Below are 23,487 nucleotides of genomic sequence, written 5' to 3'. Positions count from 1 at the left end.
TTTTTTCAGCAGGGGGAGGGTGGGTGTCAGTTTTCACTGGGTGAGATTACTTTCTTTTGGTGTATGGCAGTGCTATCTCTGCTAGATTATTGGAAAGAGTAGTGTCTGCGATTGGGGTTGTACAGCCTTCTACCATCTCAAGTGTCTGTTTTGTCTGGACTTTCCTCATGCAGCATTCTTGTGCAAAAATTTCAAGGCTTTAGTCTGGAGCACTGGGTCAAAGGATATGTCTCTTTGAAGGATAGACAGGGTTTTTTTATGTTTTATTCACTAAGTAGTATTTCATTTTACATCAAAGAATAGCAGCCTTTGAGAACCTTCCATGGTGGCAATTCAGCATGTGGGTTTCTTCCTTAAGACTTTTGCTAAGTATGGAATGTTTTTCAGTCTAACGGTTGCTTATTTGTATTCTTGTATTTAGATGACACTGTTAGAAGAAAAAGCATTGACTAAATATGTTAGTTTGCAATATAGTTTCATGTTTTAAAAACAACTATAGTTTTTCAGTGTACTTTTCTCTGTTGATTTTACACTACTCACAGCTACTGAAAAAAAAATTGGTGAATAGCATATAAGATTGTAACAATACTATTGCTTAAAATTCTAAAGAAGTAACGATTAAATGATTTTGGAAGTGTAAATTTTATAGTGAAATAGCCATTCGTTAATTGCTCTTTTTTCAAGTACTATTGTGTGTGTGTGTGTGTGTGTGTGTGTGTGTGTGTGTGTGTGTGTGTGTGTGCGCGTGCCTGAGACAGACAGACAGGGAGGAGGAGGGAGAAACTGATTCTGAAAAATATCAAACACTAAAGTAATAAAAATGTGGAGACGGTATAGCTTGAAGTAAATGTTCTTCCTGCATTTTTGGGATAGGTTAATCAGTAAATATATTATGTACCAATAACATTAACCACATAAATAAGTGATTATTATATGTTTAGACGATTATTAAATTGCATGTAATATTCCTGTCACATAACAGGTATGCCTAAGTATATAAACTAATACTAAAATAGCTTGTTTTTATGTTTTTGGGTGAAACATGCTCTTGTTACTGAAAATTAAATAGCATTAATTGATTGTTTAAAATAGAAATACTTCTCATTAAAGACATATCATTAGTCTTAAAACAACTTCAGTTAACTCATATTTAGTGTTGATTAAACAAGTCAAATAATTTATAATGTATAATTATTTCAAATAAAATCACATTGATAAGTACAGAACTTAGTTTTCTTAAGTGTACTTACAATTAAAATGTTATTTCCACATATTATCAAGCTACATAAAAATGTGTACTTACTACATACTTATAGAGGAAAGTAATGACAATTTATATGTAGACAGGAACTATTTAAAAATAGAGAATGATCTTTCTATATTAAAATTGTTTAGGGAACAAAAGATCTTTCCTCTGCAGTATTCAGCCATCTCTATTATCTGTGGTTCTTCAGCAATTAAAGCAGATTTATTTTCCTCTTTGTTCCTACTTCAAATACTTTAACAATGCTGGAGAATTGAACTGACTGGAATGTTTTATCTTTCAAAAGCCTTAAAATTCTATGTACCAATTAGCAAAATACAGTAAAGTTTTAAACTGGTAATAGCCACAACATCTTTAATGCATAGATCTGTAGTATGCTAGCGCTGTCTTAACAGTTCTCCATTGTATGTCTCTTTTAAGGAGAGTAACTGTGTCAGTTCTTTTCTTGCTTTACTACCTGCTGTGTATGGAAATTGTGTATAGTACTTGACACTTGCTTTCAAGAATTTAAAATTCTTGCATGTTATTATGTAGGAGCTTTGGGTCTTAAAAAGTAGAATTGATAATATGTGTTTGGATTTTGTATTGAGATTCTTAGGGGTCATATTTTAGAGATCATACAATTTATATGTAAAGTACATTATCTCTTTTTCTTTAATTAGTTCAAAGTACGTAAGTTGTACATAAATTATTTCTTTGGAAATTGCTTGTCTTATTTCACTCATATAACTCATTTATAATTATAAACTAATTATCAAGATTTATATCAGAGTATGTAAATACATGATGTTTTTTGTTTTATACTGTTATTTCAATGTGGGTGGGTTTTTGTTACTGTTATTTCTTTGGTAGTAGGAAGAGAGTATTTTGTTTTTAGAGTTACAGACTTTTTAATTGGCTAGTTTACTAGATAATTTCAAAACTCAAGAATTCATCCAAATACCCACCTTAAACTTGTTAAAGCCTCATGTCCATCTATACTAAATTCTAAATGAAGGCAGGGATGAGAAGTGAAGAAAAGAGGAGTAACATCTTATGGTGACAATCATTTTTCTTTTTATAGCATATCTCCTGGAAGAGAATCAGAGCAAAGGAAAGAGAATGCAGACTTTGGAATTTGAGACTAGCAAACTTTGATTGTTTCTGTGTTCAGCCTTTCTAATCTATATTACTTAGTCTGTGCTCAGATTCTACTCTTCAAAGTATCACTTGCAAGCTTGCAAATATCTTTCATGTTTTACAAGATCAGGAAGTTAAAAAAAATAGGGTAGTGATATGTAAGCTTTACTGTATGCAATGTACTGTATGCGAAATACCTCCACAAAACTCGACCTCTTTGTAAGGCATACTTTTCAAGAAATGTGTGAATAGGCTTTTTTTCAGTTCTGTTTCATGTTTGATACTTTTTTCAGCTTGCAGTATATTGCATATTAATGAGAGTTTTATTTTGAATGTTTCCAATAAAATAGGCAAAAAAAAATGATCTTAGCTTTCTGTGAAGAACAAATAGGACAGATATATACCAAAATATTGGGCTGAGAATGCTAATTTAAATTCAGGAACTGAGGACCTGATTAGTGTACTGAATAGCATCTACTACAATGATTACTGTGTATGTATTGCTGTAAAATCTATTGGTTAAGAAGATTTTTAAACCTAATTGAATAGTTTAAGATTTGGCATACAAAAAATTAAAATATGATTTCTGCTTTAGTAAGCATTGTGATGTATTAAACATTCAAATATGGCAGGGTGGCCTGTACGTAGACTGTTTAGAGATTAAAACTCCTTGAGGACTAGGAGTTTTCAACTACAACAATCCATAGTGTTTATGAAGATCCTGCAAAGGTATTTTTTTACTCATCTCTTACTTATAAATTATTACTATACTTTTTTGTTTGTTCATTCAATTGTTTGAACACCTGTTATATACCATATTATAGGCCCTGGGGATATAGCAGTAAACAGAGAACAGCATCATTGCCCTTAGAGTTATATTCTTATGTGTAAGCCTATGCCATCTTTTACAAATAATCGAGATATTTTCATAGATTAATGAATGTTCTAGATGAAAATCAAGAAAGGTGATGGGATAGAACATAGCTAGGGATGAGGGGGTTAGGAGTAGGGATTGACTATAGGGCAATCAAGGAAAACTACTTTGAGAATGTATGATATGAACTAAGATCTGAATGATGAGAACGGGAATACAAGGCAAGAGCAAAAAAGGTAAAGGAAAAAGCTAATGCTCAAAGGCGTAAACAACTGGTAGTAGTCAAAGAAGAAGGAAAGCTGACATAACGAGAAAGGGAAAGAATTATATAAAATGAGGTAAGAGGGGTAGGCAGGATCAAGTACTATTTTAGGTACATGGTATGAAGTTCGAATTTTATCTTTATTGTAAGATAGGAAAGTGATTTGACCTAACTTACTGATCACAACGCTTGATAATTGCTTAGCTGTTATGATTAAAGATCACTTCAAAGAAGCTCAAAGGAACTGGTTAGTTTGTTGCCATTTTTATTTACTCATATGCCTTTTTTTTTGATGTTGAAGAAATAATTTTTAGCTTTCTTACATAAAGTTTTCTACTTCAAGTGATCAAATTTTTAAGAACTTTTAAAAAAGTATTCCAGTTTTTGTCTTTGCATTTTACATTTCACATATGACATAACAATTCAATGATTCTTCTATTAAGGAATCTTCTGAATTTGGAATTGCTTTTGATAAAGGTCATATTGGGATCTGTAATATAAATTTTTCTCCTTCCTCTAATTCCCCATTCCCCATGGCCCTCCTGCACCACTCTCACCTCCACCCTCAGTTCCCCCAAAAGGGAAAAAAGTTAGTGGAGATTTATCATCATGGTAAAAGAAGATAAGGAATTGACTGAGCTGCTGTCCACCAGGTTGCTGACAAGGCCCCACATACATTTAAGCTCCTGCACCTTGCTTCATTCAGCTAGTGGCAGCATGGGCTGGTGGTGATGTTTGTCTTCATCTTAGCTTTGACCCTACCTCTCCTTTCTCTCTCCTTTTCTCTGATGCTTGGAATTTCTCTCCCCACTGTTTGTATGGCTTTTCCCTCTGTCTTTTTTAGTCTCTGTTCCTCTTTTGCTGATTATGTAGCAGATAGTTATCTCTCTCTCCCTTTCTAGCTTCACCCCACCCACTTTAAGCACCCCTTCCACCAGCTAGCTATTTCTTTCTCTTTCTCTGCGGCTTCCACTTCTTTCTTTCTGGTTTTGGCACTCTGGTGAACTCTCTGGCTATCTTCATTCTTTTTTCTACTCCTCTCTATCGTGTCTTCTCCCTTTCTCTCCTTTCTTCCACACTTCTGTTCCTTTTGTCCTTTTTCTTTTTTCTTTACTTCTTTCTTCCTCCTTCTCCTCAAATGATGGAAGAGCTACATCAGATTTAGAGAGGAGAGACAGAAATGGCCTAAGTCACATTTACTATTTTGATACTGAATTCTAGGGGATCTTGAAGCAAAATATTGTCCTCAGTTACAATGGTCTTTTATTAGGTATATTCATTTGGGTGTATGTATAGTTGGTATTGAGCATTTTTGCTATGTAACTTTTCTAAAAGTCTGTGGTATTTTACTAAATTATCTATGATATTATTACACTCATTAGTTTCTGACATCATGTAGATGTATTGCTATATAATTATTATTCTGGTGAGAATGCTTTAGTCATTTATAACCTATTTTTAATGGTGGAAATTTTAAACTGTATTACTGCAAAGAAGTTTCTGATTTGGTTGTTAAACTAGATGTGATTTAAAAAAATTTTTTTTATTGATTTTAATAGTAAAACATGCACATTGTAGAAACACTAGTTTGGAATTGTTAAAGTATAAAGAAATTAAAATCACCTTTACTTTTATAGTCTTGGTGAATTTCTTTTATAAACAAATATTTAAACACACCAACATCAACATATGTATATATATATATATATACACACACACACAATACAAATCATGCTTTGTAGTTTGATGTCCTGTTTTTTTCACTTTATTGCATTATATTGTAAATATCTTTGTTTTTAAAATTATTCAAAAGCATAATTGTATATGGATATATAATCTTCCATTGTATGGCTGTACCATAATAGACCATATTATACTGTGGATTATTTATAATTTTTCACAATTATGTGCAATACTAGAATGAACATCTTTATATCTAAGTCAAATCTTTTATAACATCTTTGTTTTAAGATTGATTCTTTGAAGTAGGATTACTAAATCAAAGGGCTTAGTTTAATATTTTAAATAATTTTTTGATACTCAGAGATAACTGATACAGAATACCTCTAGAGAGATTTTTTACTAACTAACATTATATAATTTTAGAGCTATGTCTGTTCATAGTCTGTGTTTTTTTCTACTCTACGTGATTTGGTTTGGCAGATACCTTTCAGACTCTGACATATGGGGTATAGCAAATTCTGCCTGATATATAAATACTGTATATCTAAGAATTAGAAAACAGTGAAAACACATAATATTTAAATGATACAGCAATGAATTAGAATACTTCAAGGCTTAGTGCATACTGAGGATCAACATGAACTTAGCTATTATTGTATTATCAATTTGTGGATATGCAGGTCAGTGAGATTTGTAATATAAATATATGTGAAATATTAGGCCAGTGCCTAGCAATTAGTATCACTACTGCTATTACTGTTATTTTATAATGCATTGTAACAGTCTGTTATTTAAATAATATATCTGAGCAAAATACAAACTTTCTCCCTATCTTACCTATCAGTCGGTATTCTTTTTTCTTCTTGTTACAAAGCCTTTCTAGAACAATGCAAGGTGATCACCATCTAAAATGCCTACAATACTTAAGCATCATTTATTTGGTGAACAACATTGTTGCTGATTTTTTAATTTAATTTCCCAGCAACTCTTTATGACTTAATTTTGAAATTTCTTGAAATTTCTTTTTATGTCCCAGAATATGGTCTGTCTTGATTAATGTTGTATGTGCTTTTGGTAAGAGTGTGTGTTTTCTAGTTTTTGGGTTCGGTGTTCTATAAATTTCAATTAATTTTTTAGTTGATTAATACTATTCAAATTTTCCTTATATTTTTTTGTCTACAACTGCTGTCGGTTGAGAGATAAGTGTTACTATCTCAAACTATAATTTATCTGTTCTTTTCTGTTAGTTGGATCACTTTTTGCTTCACTTACTTTGAAGACCTATTATGTGCTTAAATATTGAAGGTTGTTACATGTTCTTGATGAATTAATGTTTTTATCCTTATGTAGCATCCCTTTTTATCCTGGTGCTAATCCTTGTTCTGAGTTCTACTTTGATGACATTAATATAGCTGCTCCTGTTTTCTTATTCTTAGTTTTGCATGGTGCATCTGATTCCACATTTTACTTTTAACCTATTTGTGAGCTTGTATTTGTTTCCTTTATTTTATGTAGTTTGACAGTCTCTACCTTTTTCTCATCTGATTTCATTTCTCCTTTTTTTCTCTTTTTGACTCTACTCATTTCTCTCACCCTCCCAGCCCCTGTCTTGTGCAACCAGCCACCAGTCTGTTCTCTATATGTATGAGCCTGATGGGATTTTGGTTGTTTTTCTTTCTTTTCCTTTTCCTTTTCCTTTTCCCTTTTCCCTTTTCCCTTTCTTTTTCTTTTTCTTTTTCTTTTCCTTTTCCTCCCCCTCCCCTCCCCTCCCTCCATCCCCTTCCCCTTCTCTTTCCTTCTTTCCTTCTTTCCTTCCTTCCTTCCTTCCTTCCTTCCTTCCTCCCTCCCTCCCTCCTTCCCTCCCCCCCCTTTCCTCTTTCCCTCATATAAGAGAGTTCATACAGTATTTTGTCTTTCTGACTTATTTCACTTATGATAATGTTCTCAAGATCCATCCATGTTGTCACAAATGATAAGATTTCCTTCTTTTTTATGTCTCAATGTTATTCCATTATGTATATAAATACCACAATTTCTTTATTCATCTCTTGATGAACACTTAGGTTGTTTCCATATCTTGTCTATTAAGTAATGTTGTAGTGAATATGGGAGGGGCTATGTCTTTTCAAGTTAGTGTTTTGGTTTTCTTCAAGTAAATGCCTGGAAATGGAATTGCTGAATTGTATGGTGTTTCTATTTTTAGTTTTTTGAGGAACCTCCGTAGTGTTTTCCATAGTGGCTGAACCAGTTTTCATTCCCACCAACACTGCATCAGGATTCCCTTTTCTCCACATCCTTAGCCAACGCTTGTTATTTCTTGTCTTGTTGCTAGTAGCTATTCTGACTAGTGTAAGGTGGTATAAACTCATTGTGGTTTTGATATGCATTTCCCTGATGATTAGTGATGTTGAATATCTTTTCATTTGTTGGCCATTTGTATGTCCTCTTTGGAAAAAGGTCTATTCAGGTCCTCTGCCCATTTTATAATCATAGTATTTGATTTTTTGGTGTTGAGTTGCATAAGTTCTTTTTATACTTTGGCTATTTACCCCTTATTAGATTTATTATTTGCAAATATATTCTCCCACTTAGTAGGTGTGTTTGATTTTTTTTGAGAAGCTTTTTAATTTGATAAAGTCCCACTTGCTTATTTTTGCTTTTCTTGTTTTTGCTTTTGATCTCATTTATAGAATCATCACTAAAACCTATGGTTTTAGGTCTTATGTTTGAAGTCTTTTATCCATTTTGAGTTAATTTTTGCGTGTGGTATAAGATAGTGTTTGAGTTTCATTCTTGTGCATGTGGCTGTACAGTTTTCCCAACACCATTTATTGAGGAGATTATCCTATCTTTGTTGTATGTTCTTGGTTTAATTATCTCATACATGTGGGCTTATTTCTGGATTCTCTCTTCTGTTCTACTGATCTACTGATCTCTGTGTGTTTTTTTTTTACTGGTGCCATACTGATTTAATTAATATAACTTTGTAATTTAGTTTTAAACCATTGGGCATGATGCCTCCAGCTTTGTTCTTCTTTCTCAAGATTGCTTTGGCTACTCAGGTTCTCTTCTGGTTCCATACAAATTTAGATTTATTTGTTCTATTTCTATGAAATAATGCCATTGCAGTGTTGATAAGGCATCTCTAGGGTTTTCTATATAATATCATGTCTGTTGCAGAGTTGTAGTGACAGTTTTACTTCTTCCATTCCAATTTGGATGCTTTTAAAGTTTCTTTTTCTTAGTTGCTCTAATTGAAAGTTAGGACTTTGAACACTTACGTTGAATAAAAGTAGTGAGAGTTGGCATGCTTGTCTTGTTTTCTATCTTAGAGGAAAAGCTTTGAGCCTTTCACCACTGAATATGGTGTTAGCTGGGTACTTGTTGTATGCAGCCTTTATTGTGTTGAGGTATGTTCACCCTATACCCACTTTCTGAGAGTTTTCATCATAAATGGATATTGAATTTTTTCAAATGCTTTTTCTGCATCTACTGAGATCATATAATTTTTTAAAAATATTTTTATTGCTTGCTATAATAGTTATAATAGAATAAACAGTTGACTGAAAACATTTGTAGAGAGCTAATGATTGATACAGATTAATGGCCAAACTACCTAAGCAGACCAATTCATTTGAAGGAAGAATATCATAGTTTGATTATGATCAAGCAAATTTTTATCTGTTTCTTAATGTGTCTAGAAAAAAATAATCTACCAGTGTGACCATATCTTGGCTATTTCCAGACTGGTATCCTAGGCTCTAGATCATCCCAGCTCCAATTTTTTTCACCTGCTATACCTATCTCTTTTTTTTTATTTTTTTTTTAATTGAAGAGTAGTTGACACAGTATTACATTAGTTTCAGGTGTACAACACAGTGATTTAACATTTATATACATGAGATCATATAATTTTTATCCTTTATTTTGTTAATGTGGTATATCTGCTAATGTGTAATCTCTGCCTTTTAATTCCTGTTTTCTATTTCTTTCCTTTTTCCGTTTCTCCTTTCCCCCATCTCCCCTCAGAACCTTTCTCTATACTTATTTTGGATTGAGTATATTTTTAGAAACCCATTTTATCTCCTCCATGGGTGTATTAGCTGTAGGTCTTTTTTTTAGGGTTGCTGTAGGGGTTACAATATGCATTCTTAACGTACAGTCTACCATGAACTAATAATATATCACTTTACGTGTAACATAATCTTAATACTTCCATCTGTTACTCTAGTCCTTTGTGTTAATGTTAACATACATTTTGCTTCCACATATGTTATAAACACCATAATAAGTTACTAATATTATTTAAACAATGAGTTATCTTTAAAGGAAAATAAATAGAAAAATCTTTTCTATTTACCCACAAATTTACCATTTCTGGTGCTCTTAATTCCTCCTTATAGATACAGATTTCCACCTGGTATCTCTTTCCTTTAGTCTAAGAACTTGACATTTTTTGTAGTGTGAGTCTATTGAGACAAAAATTTGTCAGCTTTTGTTTGTCCATAAATACCTTGATTTTGCCTCTGCTTTTGAAAGACCATGTCTTAGCTCAGGCTGTCATAATGAAATACTGTAGCGAATATGGGAGGGGCTTTTTCTGTACTTATATATATATATATGTATATATATATTTATTTATTTAAAATTATATGTAAGTGAAATTATATATAAATGAAATACTGTAGTGAATAAGGGACTGAGTGGCTTAAACAACAGAAATTTATTTTCTCATAGTTGTGGAGGCTTAGAAGTCCAAGAATCAGATGCCAGTATGGTTAGCCCTAACCAGAAACTATCTGCCTGGCTTATAGATGGCTACCTCTGACTTACCCTACATGGCAGGAAGAGAGAAAGTATGTGCATGAGCTAAAAGTGAGCTCAAGTGTCTCTTCATAGAAGGGCACTAATCCTCTCATAAGGATCCCATATCATGACTCATCTAACCCTCATTCTCAAAAGTTCTTTCATATTTGAGGTTAAGGCTTCATTATATGAATTTGTGGACAGAGGGATACTAAATGTTATTGATACTCAGTCTGTAGCAACCTTTTCATTAGGTATAGAATTCTAGGTTGAAGGTTTTCTTTTAGCACTTCAACAGTGTTATTCCATTTTCTTTTTTAAAATTATGGCAAATATGCATAACATAAAACTCAACATTGTAGCCATTTTTAACTATACAATTCAGTGACATTAAGCACATTCACAGTGTTGTGCAACCATCATCACTGTCTGTTTCCAGATCTTTTTCATGATCCCAAACAGAAGTTCTGAACCCATTAAATAATAACTCATTACCTACTTTCCTCAGTCCCTGGTAACCTTTATTATGCTCTCTGTCTCTATGAATTTACCTACTATAGGTACCTCATACAAGGAGAATCATACAATGTTTGTCTTTTTCTGAATGACTGAATTCATTTAGCATTGTGTTTTGAAGGTTTATCCACGTTGTAGTTGTATCAAAGTTTCATTTCTTTTTAAGGTCATATCCCATTATATGTATATGCTATGTTTTGTTAATCTATTCATCCACTGATGGACATTTGGGTTGTTTCCAGCTTTTGGCTGTTATGAATAATGCTGTTGTGAACACAGATGTACAAATGTCTGTTCCAGTTGCAACTTTCAATTCTGTTGGGTGTATACCCAGAAGTGGAATCACTGGATTATAGGGTAATCATGTTTAACTTTTTGAGGAACTACCACACTGTTTTCTGCAGTGTCTGTACCGTTTCATATTCCCACCAGGGACACATAAGGGTTCCAATTTTCCACCTCCTCACCAACACTTACTGTTTTACATACTAGCCATCCTAATGGAAGTGGTATCTCAGTGTGGTTCTTTTTTCTTTAAGTATCGTTGATATACAATCAAATATATAACATAGTGTTATAGTTATGCATGAGTCCTTCAATTTTGTTATTCTTTTTTAAGGTTGTTTTGAAGCAAAAATTATATATAAGTTTTATGATGAATTTTTCTGTTTCTGCAGGAAACATCATTGGGATTTTGGTAGGGATTGCTTTGAATCTGTAGATTGATTTGGGTAGTGTTCAGCAGTTACCCATATTATTAAATCCTCAATCCTTCTAGTGCAGTTACTGTCTATCAATGTACAGAATCATTAACTATATTTGCCATCGTATACCATGTGGTTTTGATTTTCTTAAATTACTACTGATACTATCTTTTCATGTGCTCATTGGCCATTTGTATATATTTTTTGGAGAAATGTCTATTCAGCTACTTCACAGATTTTTTATTTGGGTTGTTTGGTTCTTGTTGAGTTATAGGAATTCCTTATATAATTCTGGATATAAATCCTTTATCAAATAAATGTCTTTTGATGCACAAAGTTTTCATTTTGATGAAGTCCAATTTATTTTTTCTTTTGTTGCCATATCCAAGAAATTCCCACCAAAATCAGTATTAAGAAGATTTGCCATATGTTTTCTTCTAAGATTTATAGTTTTAGCTATTACATTTAGGTCTTTGGTTCATTTTGAGTTAACTTTTGTATATGATTTAAGTTAAGGATTCAGTTTCATTTTTTGGCATTTGGTTATGCAATTTTCCTAGCACCATTTGTTGGTTCTTTTCCCATTGTTATGGTCTTGGCTTGTTGAAAATCAGTTGACTATATATATGTGAGAGTTTATTTTTGGGCCATCTCTTTTATTTCAGTGGTCTATATATCTGTCCTTATGCCAGTACCACACTGTTTGAAATACTACTGTATCTTTGTAGTAAGTTTTGAAATCAAGATGCATGAGTCCTTCAATTTTGTTATTCTTTTTTAAGGTTGTTTTGAAGCAAAAATTATATATAAATTTTATGATGAATTTTTCTGTTTCTGCAGGAAACATCATTGGGATTTTGGTAGGGATTGCTTTGAATCTGTAGATTGATTTGGATAGTGTCATTTTAATATTAAGACTTCCAATCCATGAACATAGGATGTTTTTCCATTTATTTATGTCATCTTTAATTTTTTTAAGCAGCGTTTTATAGTTCTCAATGTTCAAGTCTTTCACCTTATTAAAGTGAAATCTTTTACCTTTAAATTTATTTCTGAGTATTTTATTTTTCATGCTATTGTAAATGGAATCATTTTCTTAAATTCCTTTTCATATTTTTCATTGTTAGCGTATAGAAACACAACTGTATATGTATTTTATCCTGACACTGCTGAACTTTTTCATTAGCTCTAACAAGTTTTGTAGTGTTTGTAGAATCTTACAAATCTGGGAACAGAGATAATTTTACTTCATTTCCAATTTGGATACCTTTTATTTCATTTTCTTGCATAATTGCTGCTTTTGGGAACTCTGCCTCACAAATGTTACTCAGCCCTGAGCTCTGAGCCCTACCTACTCTGCTCAGTGAGATTGTTGTGTTGTATGTAGGCTCCACCATGGTCTGGAATGTGTCTTCAGACATAAAGCTCAGACAAATATAGGACTGTAATTGAGTGTTTCTTCTTTTAGGAATTTAGGAGGATGTTGCCAGTTACCTAATTGTCCAATATCTGAAAATAGTTGCTTAAAATAACTTCCTCAGTTTTGTAGTTTTACATAACAAGAGTTGTAGTCTAGTATCTGTTACTCCATCATAGCTGGCAGTGACAGTGTGTATTACATTGTGATATTTTACAATAATGGTTTTGTTAACAAATCTTTACTGTTTTAAACCAACCTTTAACAATTTTCTCAGTTACTGATATTTTCAGTTCTTTACCTAAAACATCCTAATACTCTGAAGTGCTACAACTATGGTGTAATTTAAGTTTCATTTTAGTATACAACCAGACTTCAGCTCTTAGTATTTGAGTCATACATATGCTTACCAAGTTGTGCGTGTTGCCACATCTTCCTATGCCAGTTTTACTTGACATTGCAATTACATAATTTAATTGAATACTAGTCTGATTGCTGTATGGGAGACAAAGAGTTATTTCAATGATAGTTCTCTTGAATACTTTGAAAAAATAAAAGTGAATTTTTAACAATTTTTCTGTCAAATTGGGTGGAGGTAAAAACAATTATAAAAGTTGTGATATAAAAGATCATAAAACTAGATTTTGGACTCAGATTGTTTCACAAATGTCTTATCACTTCACATTTAAAAAACCAAATATATAAATTGTATGTGATGTATTTTCTTGGTAGCTTATAGAAGAAACAACACTTGGAATTCTAGTCATTGGACCTTTACTCAAAGCAAAAGTACAAGCTTATGTCAGCAGTTTATTAAAATAATGTACATGTATTTTTTAAAGTCTTAATACAATGTTTAAGGTGAGAGTTTATATGCATGCATTTACTTAATATCCTATTTTCACTAATATTTTCAGTCAACTAACCAACTATCAGTTGCTAAGTCAGAAAGGGGTCTTTCATTGAATAGTTTAACTTTTTTTTCTAAATATTCTAGCTATTGCTAACTTAACAAGCATTGTCTTACACTTCTCTGCTGTTCCGTGTAACCTAGTTTGACTTTCACACCTTTAATTGGTTCTTGGATATTGCTTCATTAAGCCAGAAATATTCAGGCTTTGGGTCCATTATTTTTTTTTATTTCCAGCTTCCTTTCCCAAATTAATTAATTTCATTTATTGCTTAAACCATCTCTTGGCTTTAAGAAGTTTATTTACCTCCTTTTCCTTTCCCTGATGTTTGTTCAGTTACTATTTTGGATTTATTGTGTCTCTGCTGCATGGCTTTTTTTCTCACAATTCTTAATGTATGCTGTGTAGATATCAGCCTTTTAATTTATTACCAGAATATGAGGAGGACTATTTGATTAAGAAATAACAGATTGAATCTTTTCAAAAATGTAATAAACTAGGTAAGTTCTAAGTACTTTGTGGCCCAGCTTTTTCCCTTTTATGTCATCTTTTGAAAAAGCTAATGTGTGACCTAATATAGAGCTACATGACATAGTGAGTAAAAGTTCAAAATACTATGAAGCATTGAATTAAAATGAAAAAAAAAAACAGTTTTATCTGTTAAAAAGTTGACCATTGTTAATATATTTGTTCTTGTAAGCTTAAAAATTTACAAGCTTAATAACTTTGAAGATGTTTCAGTAAAGCATACTGGTTTTCATTGAAGCAGTATTGATCATTCGTTAGGCATGATTTTTTTTTAATGTAAGTTTTCAGTTGTTTCAAAGTTAGAAAATAAAGATGGTTTCAAGTGTTTCCTTGAAGAGAAAGGAAGTCTTCCAATGGATTTTCCTGAATTTGGGAGAGATACTATTTTTATATCATTAAAAAAAGGTCTATCTCATAAAGTTACTTCTTATTAGACTTGATTTGGCTATACCTCTGTCAAATCATGTGTTACAAATATAACCTACCTACAGTAAAAATTGAAAACATTTGTCATCCCCATAGTATTGCAAAGATTGTATACCTATATGATGTTCCAGAGCTACATATTGAGCAGCTAATTAGATTTTAGATGAGTATTACCTCTTCATGCCTATTTCTTCTGGTGGCAGCTTTTATAAAGTATCATTACATCATTTGGGTCAATTTTGAGGAAATTTTGTTACTTTTTAAAATGTTTTTACAAGTTAAAAAGTGTATCTCTATGCCTTGAGAGGATAAAGGGAAATTGGCCTACCTTGTTGGTGGCAATATGAAATTTTATCACTTTTTTGGAAGAGCAACTTGATAGCTTGTCAGAGACTGGAAATTATAACCTTTGAGTCAGTTAATTCTACACTCAGTAACTAACCCTAAAGGATTTAGGTTACTGAGATTTTAACTGTACTGATTTATACTTAAAGAGCAATAATAACAAAGCAGTTGGATTTTTCAACAGTAAGGAATTGGCTAAGAAATTGTTGCATCTCAACTTAATAGATTATTAACACGGCTGTTAAAGCAATAAACATGAAGACTGGGTAACTACATGGAGATAAAGTTAGTAATGAGATACTTGAAAGTGATACAAAATAACTTATTATAACTATGTAAAGCATATATGGATATGTATAATTATTGGTACATTATACAGAATAGAAAACAGTTACTAGGCTGTTAGGCATATGATGTATTTTTAAAAGTTTTCTCCTTAATATTGTTATAATATTTTAACAATGTCTTTTTAAAATCTTAAGTATCCTGCAACAGTCATCTTTCTCCCTCTATTGTCAGGGATTTTCTAATACTTTTCACCTTTAAAATCAAACTCAGTCTCTCTTTTACTTGACCCCCCATGGCATTTTTCATATTTTACTTTATATCCTGATTTAATACTTCCAAACAATGCTAAGGAGGTAGGTTTCGTTCCACTTTTATAAAGGAGGAAGCTGACATACAGAGTGTAAGCAGCTTGTCAACACCACACAGGTAGCAAAATGGTGGCACTCGGGTTCTTCCAGATTGGTCTGAATCATACTTCCTTGCTCTTAACCATACTGTATTTCACATTATCATTATTTAGTTATCCTTCTCCCTCCTATGGGGACATAGATTATAGACTTACTAAATTAAGGAAAAAAGTCATATCTTTCAGTTTGAGTTGAAATGAACAAAGATAAATTATTCCTATTCCTTCAATTTCATGAATGGCAGGCTTTTCAATATACAGTTTCATAATTAATAAAAGAAATTTATTTAATATATATTGTACTCACTGTTTTGAATGTGTAAAAGAATTGGAACATTCAGCTCCTACTAAAAAAAAAAAGCTAGGTTTTTTCTTTCCCCCAGACTTGAAGCAACTTACTCTAATTACAAAACCCTTAGTTAGTTGTATTTTAATTACTAACTCATTTTTCAAGGAAGATGGGAGATTTTCTGTATCTTAACACCAATTCCCATTACTTCTTTCTTCTGTCCTTTTTTAAAAAGTTCAGTAGTAACTTTCAAGAGACTAGAAATCATGTCTATACTGTTGAGCATTGTGTCCAGTGTCTAAATACTAAAAAATATGTTAGATAAATGAGATACATTCCTTTCATTGCTCAAAGTGAACACTTTCCAGTATGTTTAGTCCTCATTTCACCTCATTATATTGATTTTATAGATGATGACTTAGGAGAAGTCTATTAGTTTGCCCAAATTTGTGAGTTGGGATTCTAACCCAATTTTCACTCAGCCCTTTGCTTTTTAGCCATTGCTCTAACCTGTCCTGCTCACAAGGACCTAGGAATAGTGAAAATAGTTTGAGATTGAAACCTGACTGTAATTGTTAATTTTTTACTTGTTGTATGATTAGCACCATAATGTTCATGATCTATTTCTATCTTAATTTGCATTTAACACTTAATCTTTGGTTTCTTCATAGCTTTGCCCAATATTCAAAACCTAATGGGTGTCATATTCCAACACTTGTTTCATTACCTAGTTAGACTCCTGCTAGGTGTCTTGCTTTAACAAAAAATTTTTGGTTTTTTTTGTAGAAACAACAAAAATTGTTTCTACTGGCACACCTCTAATTTATTTTTAGTTTTGTCTGTATCTGACTATGACCACTAACTTTCTAGAATTGTTTAAAGTTCTTTCTTGGTTAAGTAAATACATATGGTTATACTTATCTGTCAACTCTTTATATTTTTCAAACTATAAAATTTATTCTGTAAAATGTCCATTATTTATGAGCCCATTTAGTGAGTTTTTTTGTGTTATCTGTAGAGTACTTAAGAGGAAGTTTTTATTACAGATTTAAGACTTTTATCATCTTTCATAGTTGAATATATAAACACAGTCTTCAAAGTTAGACCAGTTTTAGACCTAATATAAATTTAAACACTTAATTGGTAACTAATAGTCTGCAATAGACCAAGTTTCTGTAAGCGATGTTTGTACTTATCCAATATGTGCTCTATTAAAACTTTTCAACATTTATCCAAAATAACAGGCATTTTAGTGAACGTATTACCAAAAACCTGGTAAAATTTTGTTTCTCCTTGGTGTGCTAAGAGATCTACCAAAAATTCGCCCAAAGTGGCAAAACCCTTTTTCATTTATTTCTCTTTATGGCAAGTGTAAACTATTAAGGTTAAGTGGGTGGGGCAACTGGAAGTAATTACTAAAGCCAGTGGCATTTTGTGGTTTAATAAAGGCAGAAACTAATTATTCAGTTTTTATTTAAGTGAAATGGTGCCAAAAAGGAGGTTCCTGCAGAGCAGCTGCACTCCTTCAGTGTTACCCTAATTTACCAAAGACACAACTGTCACAAACAGAACTTTTAAACTTGATATATAGCCACAAAAGTAAGGAGGCTTTTGTTTGGAGTGCTTGCAGAAGAACTCCTTTATACAAATCAACCGGCAGATGATGGACAATGATGAAAATTTGATTCTTTGAAGTCATAATAGTCATTGAAATGTGTGAAATTCTGGTATTGAAAAGAGAGCAGCCAGCAAGACTCTAAATCCTGGGTGGTTGCAAGAAGCTTGCTGGGAGGTTTTTCTGCATTTTGACACCAACTTCCCATTGCTTGTTCCCTGCTTCCTTTGTTAAAAAAAAAAAAAAAGTTGAATTCACACAAGATAAATGGGGACAGTTGATAACCGAATCAAGTTTTTATATGGAAAACTAATATTTTATAATGGAAATTTGAATTTGAAAGAATAAATTTCACTTATATATACAAGTATATACTTTCTTAATGATTTTTTAAATTGCTCTTCCATTTAATTAGACTTGTGAAGTAGAAGGTCAGCTGTCAACTCTTCCAGAATAGAATTGTGGAAGAGATGTGCTGAAAGAGTGGAACTTTGGAATTATGATATGTGTCTTTTCAGTAGCAAATATTTGATGCCCTTTATGGGCTGTGATTAACTCATCATTTCTTAAAATAACATTGTACATAAGATAGTGTTTCTGAAATTTTATTAAGTTAGTGACATTCTTTAATAGAAATATAAATTTCATACTTGACCCAACTATTTAAAAATTTAGTTTTAAAATTTAGAAATCTGTACATATGATCTGCTTTATTAAAATTTACAGATAACTAACTGGTGAGTCTTGAAGTTCTTTAGGTGCCAGCTTGAAGGCTTCCATAACTTATGTGATTAAATTTTTTATAACAAAATTTATGAATTATCTATAAATTATCTTAACAATAAAGTGAGAAATCTATAAAAGACTATTGACAGCTTCAAAGCATTTCTTTTATAAGTAGATTTATAAAAAAGATCTCTTGCAATACAGAAGTGGGAATCTAGAAAAAATATCATTTGTTCAGTATAGTTTAAAATGGTTTGCAGATATTTTATTTATTTATTTATTGGAAAAGTGTCACAGGTATGTCTCTGAGAACTTTGAGGGAAAGCAAAGCATTGAAGACCCAAGAGTTCAATATAGTGCTTCATAGTTCTTTTCAAGTACTACATTGTTTTAATGGAATCTTGGAGTGGGAGCTTTAGCCCATTGAAATGTCACTTAGAGGACAGGTTCTTCTGTCACTAGCTAAAGCTGTTTGGATGATTCTAACAAAAGAGTGTTGTAATGTGTTTTATAAGTGTGAGAAATCAGTTTGTCTAGACTAACAGTGTGCCTACAGGGACTAGAAATTTTAGAGCTTCTGTGCCCTTTAGGTGTCAAGTATATGAGAGATGCCAAGCCTTTTTATTCTCTGTCTTTGGCAGCAGCTCAACTCGGGCTGCAGTACCTTACATGTTGTCTGCAAGCAAAAACAGGAATTCTATGTCAGAACAGTATGGGCTCCAACATTCAAAAATAATTCATTTGAATGCCAGCTTTAAATTGGGGGATGATATCAATAAATAATTGCCATAATTTGAGGATATATGGAAGCACTGGTAGGAGGAGTTCAAAGATCATAGCAATATTTTGTACCCACTTATTTTAAAGAAGTCTTCCATTCTAAAAAGTCATTCTATCCCTTTCTGCTTTAATGGTACAAATCAAGAAATATTATTTCGATTTTTTAAAGCTTTATTGGTTTTTTAATTACTTTGCCATATATCCATCACAGTATAGAAGTTTATAAAGAAAAACTGTTTTCTTATGATCTCATCTTCCTGAGGTAACTAGTGTTAAGAGTTTAATATGTTTCTTTTCCTGTAAGTTTTAAATAGCACCCAATTTACAGCTCTAGTTTTTATGAACTCAGCTCAGAATGGAAGGATTACTGTGGAATTTGGAAACATGCCTCATGTTACAGTTTTGTAACACACTATATTGTTTGTTTATACCTTGCTTCAGCTATAGCTGAGGAAATAGGACATGGTAATATAAAGATATCTTAATTAGTAAGTTACTATGACTGATTACAAATACTACAGTGAATTCAAAGGAGTAATAAGTAAGTATTGGGACTTCCCAGGAGCCGAGTCTCTTTGAAGGTGTTGAGTAGAGGAATGTGCTTTATAAAGTCATTAAATGTAATATTTTTGATGAATACATGAAATTTTCTTTGATGTTGAACTTGACAATTAAAAATTCCCAATTAAAACTTATATTCATACTTTAAAAATTACCTGCCAGTTGCATTTATTTTTTTATTTTATCCTATGTGCAAAAAGCTTTAAAAAAATGTAGGCACATACTTGAAGTGCATATTTGTGTAAATATTTATGTGGATCATTTTGATATTTCCTCCAAACAGACAAGCTGTGACACAGTAACCACACCTTAATATTGGTGCAGGTAGAAAGGTATTACTTTAAGCAGAGGATTGGTTGTCAGCTAAAATAACTTTAAAGAGTTCTTTTTTACTCTGTGGGTAGAAAGACTAGTCAAATCAGAAATATACTTGGTGTTTTCCCAGTACATATTGCACTACTAAGTATGTGTACAATTCTTTGGTCCATAGCATTGATTAAAGAATGGAACTACAAATAAACATTAGCCTTCATTTGGGCTCTATTACAATGAAATTAAAATTCACAGAATGAATTAGATTTTCTTGTTTTCACAAATTTGGTGTAATCATTTTCATGTTAACACTCTTGTTTTTAACCAGTTATTTAAAATTTACTAAGTGAACTGTAATTTTAAAATGCTTTATTTATAAGAATGATATGGTTAACCCTAAAAACAATCTTACTTTGATAGAATAGAGTGTTTTACCATTACTAAGTAGAGACTTAAATTCTGGATTACCTTATTATTATATGTCCTGACTCCTACAGTCATTTGATAAATGTATCTAATGTTGGGCATCAAAATTATGTGTATTTATCAGGTGAGCATTTGTTACTAGATAGAATTACAGAAAAAGAGACTCAAGGAAGTTACCATTGTTTCATCTCACATTTCTGCAAAAATTATGCAACTTTTTTGGTTTACCTTGGCAAAATAGGTTTGATGTATTATTTTCTCTTCAGTAGTTTTCACCAGAGGTAGATAAATAAAAATGTTGAAGTTGCTAATTGATTTTGTTTACAAAAAGATTCAGGTCTTCCCCTGAAAGGAATGCTGTGTTGTAAGCAGTTTGACACAGAAACCACAGGGAACAAATTTTTTTCTACTTAAAATTTAGTCACTTTTATATCCCCTTACTTTTAATATCCTTTTACATTTTTCCTCTGCTCACTGTTATACCTGCTCATGAAATAAGAGGCCATTGACAACAGGCTCTTCTACCAGTAAGTTCTTCAGAAATTACCCATGCTTTGTTGAACAAAAAAAGAACCTCAATTTTTTTTTATAAACTCTGCCCCATTGTATCCTAACACTCCCCCCCCACCGTATGCCTTTCCCAAATACCAAAATAGTAATTTTTATGTTAAAAGAGCAGATTAGTGAAATAAGCCAGAAAGTTAAAAACCCAATTTATATATAAATCTGAATAGAGTTGCATGAATACAGAAAGCAACAAATGTACATTAGACTATATGTAGGCTATTAAAATTGTGTTTACTTTATTTTCCTTTAGGATATCACCACTTTAACTGGTGTTCCAGAAGAGCATATCAAAACTAGAAAAGTTAGGATCTTTGTTCCTGCTCGCAATAACATGCAGTCTGGAGTAAACAACACAAAGAAATGGAAGATGGAGTTTGATACCAGGGAACGATGGGAAAATCCTTTGATGGGTTGGGCATCAACGTGAGTATCTGGTTTAACTTGAATATTGTGTTCAGCTCTTTTTCTATGTGAATTTTTCCTTTAAATATACAGTTGACCCTTGCATAACATGGGGGTTGGGGCGCTAACCATTCCCCTATTGCGCAGCCAAAAATCCACATACAACTTTTTGACTCCTCAAAAATATAACTACTAATACCCTATTGTCAACTGGAAGCCTTATCAGTATTACAGTTGATTAACACATACTTTGTATGTTATGTTATAATACTGTATTCTTACAATATAGTAAGCTAGAGAAAATTTTTTTCAAATTGTCCAAATCTGCCTCAAATTTTCCAATATGTTTATTGAAAAAAATCTATGTATAAGCCCTTGCTGTTCAACACCCATGTTAGCCAATGGTCAATTGTACTGATTTTCTAACTCTTTGATGTACTGTATGTTTTATGAAGATACTTTTTGAGGTCATTTGTGTAGGTATCGCTGTGTTCAGTGATACATATTTATATATGTATATATTTTAAATATTCATGTAAGTGTGGCCCAGCACAATAAACCATAGAAAACAGTCTTTTCAGACTACTGTTAATTGAATAAAAATGGCTGACATTGTGAGCACTGTTAGCAAGGTCCCCAAGATAATGGATATTAGTTTAAGATATACTGTGTGAATAGTGTTAATAATTTACTGATACTTATTTTTAAAATAATAAACTTTATAATAAATTTTTTTTTGGTTGTATGGTGATAAGGCTAGGTGAGTTTAGAATAGGGGAGTTTAGAAATTAGCTATTTTGAGGGAAATTTGTAAGTACCTGAGATCTTGTCATTAATAAGTTTACAGTGCATTGAAATAAAGTAGTCAAAAATCTGGTGGGACCAATGAAGTCAGTGACCTAAATGTCTATCATGGAATAAGGCCCAAATGTTAAATAAAGAACAGGAATGCCTCTACTTGAATAAAATGGAGCTGCTAACAGAAACAGCCAGATAAGCTACAAAATTGTCATTCCAGAATATCATATGTGTCCTCTCTCTAGTAGAAGTTAGTTACAAGTTTAAATTGTCTTATCTTACAAAGTTATGATATTTAATATTTTTTCTTGTTGTTGTACCTGGGAGAGTTTTTGTTAAAAACATCTGCCATGTCGTAATTTAAATAAAATTCTATTTTATTTGGCAAAAGGATATGTAGACACAGTTTCATATCTCTAAATTTTATGCTTCATGTAATATATAGGGTGTTGTTGTAAATCACATGGTTGCAGAGACTAAAGGAACAAAATTTATATGAAACAACTTTGTCCATACCCAATAGTTGAAATGTTATGATTATTCTTTTTTGAGTCACATGAGATGTTGGTGTGTTCATCCATATGTAGATTCATCTGCTGCACTGTTTACTAATGGCATTTGGGGAGTTTTCTTAAAAAACAAAATTGAACTGAATAAATTTAAATATCTAATTGGCTATTTATTAATTAATTTGTGAATTGGACAGCATCCCATCAAACAAATAGAAAGGGCTCTGAAGAACTGTACAAAGTGGGAGACTTATAGGCAGAAGAGGGCATAGACCAGGTAAAATGGATTACCTCATCTTTCTCTGGGGGATGGAAAAGATCTGTCCTTATCAGGAAATTCCAGATTGACTGCAGTTTCAACCTCCCCGAGGAATGTAATCTTAAACCAATTAGGTTAGGTATTAAGACTGGGTTTGTTGACAGGGGGCTTCGCACAAGTGCCTCCATTTTGGGCCTGTTGTCTCTTTTTAACAATTTCCCCTTTTGATCAGAGCTTCTGCTTAACTGAGAGATGTGATCAAAATGTAAGGCATTTGCAACACTCCCAGCTTCTGTTCTGAAGTTCTCACAGTGTCTGTTGATTTTTGTCTTGATCTTTCTTTGGTATTCACAGGTTTTACTAATCTTTCATGTTCACAACCATGACTTCAGGTTCATGATTTTTAAGTTGGCCATTCTCTTTGTTCCTTTTCTGATATTCTAAGGGGGATCATTTGCTCGGTGGTTAGCAGCTGTGAACATGCATTTAAACCTACTGAGAGAATACACCATGCCAGGAAGACTAGTATGATTAATACAAGTAGGATAATTCCCAGTGTTTAGAGGGCATTTTGGAGCCATGGTCCTCATAGCCAAAACCAATCCAAATCAAATTAAGTCCAAGAAAGACCCTGTTGAGAGAGTCACCTTTTAAGCAGATGGCTTGTTTAGTCATCTTACGTAATTGAGCTTTA

At 32.2% G+C, this 23,487-nt stretch overlaps 1 protein-coding gene across 2 annotated transcripts in view; it reads left to right on the top strand.

The window, feature by feature from the left end:
* The window catches only part of NDUFS4 (NADH:ubiquinone oxidoreductase subunit S4), a 108,673-nt gene that overhangs the window by 58,329 nt on the left and 26,857 nt on the right, over window positions 1–23,487 (top strand). For both annotated transcript variants that reach the window (XM_037022089.2, XM_037022090.2), the window contains exon 3: window positions 21,076–21,248. In XM_037022089.2, coding sequence (XP_036877984.1) covers window positions 21,076–21,248 — 173 coding nt within the window. The remainder of the gene's footprint in view (window positions 1–21,075; window positions 21,249–23,487) is intronic.

Source organism: Manis javanica, chromosome 1 (genome assembly GCF_040802235.1).
Source record: "Manis javanica isolate MJ-LG chromosome 1, MJ_LKY, whole genome shotgun sequence".
Classification (NCBI taxonomy): Eukaryota; Metazoa; Chordata; class Mammalia; order Pholidota; family Manidae; genus Manis; species Manis javanica.
This window is presented reverse-complemented; position numbering and strand designations above follow the sequence as displayed.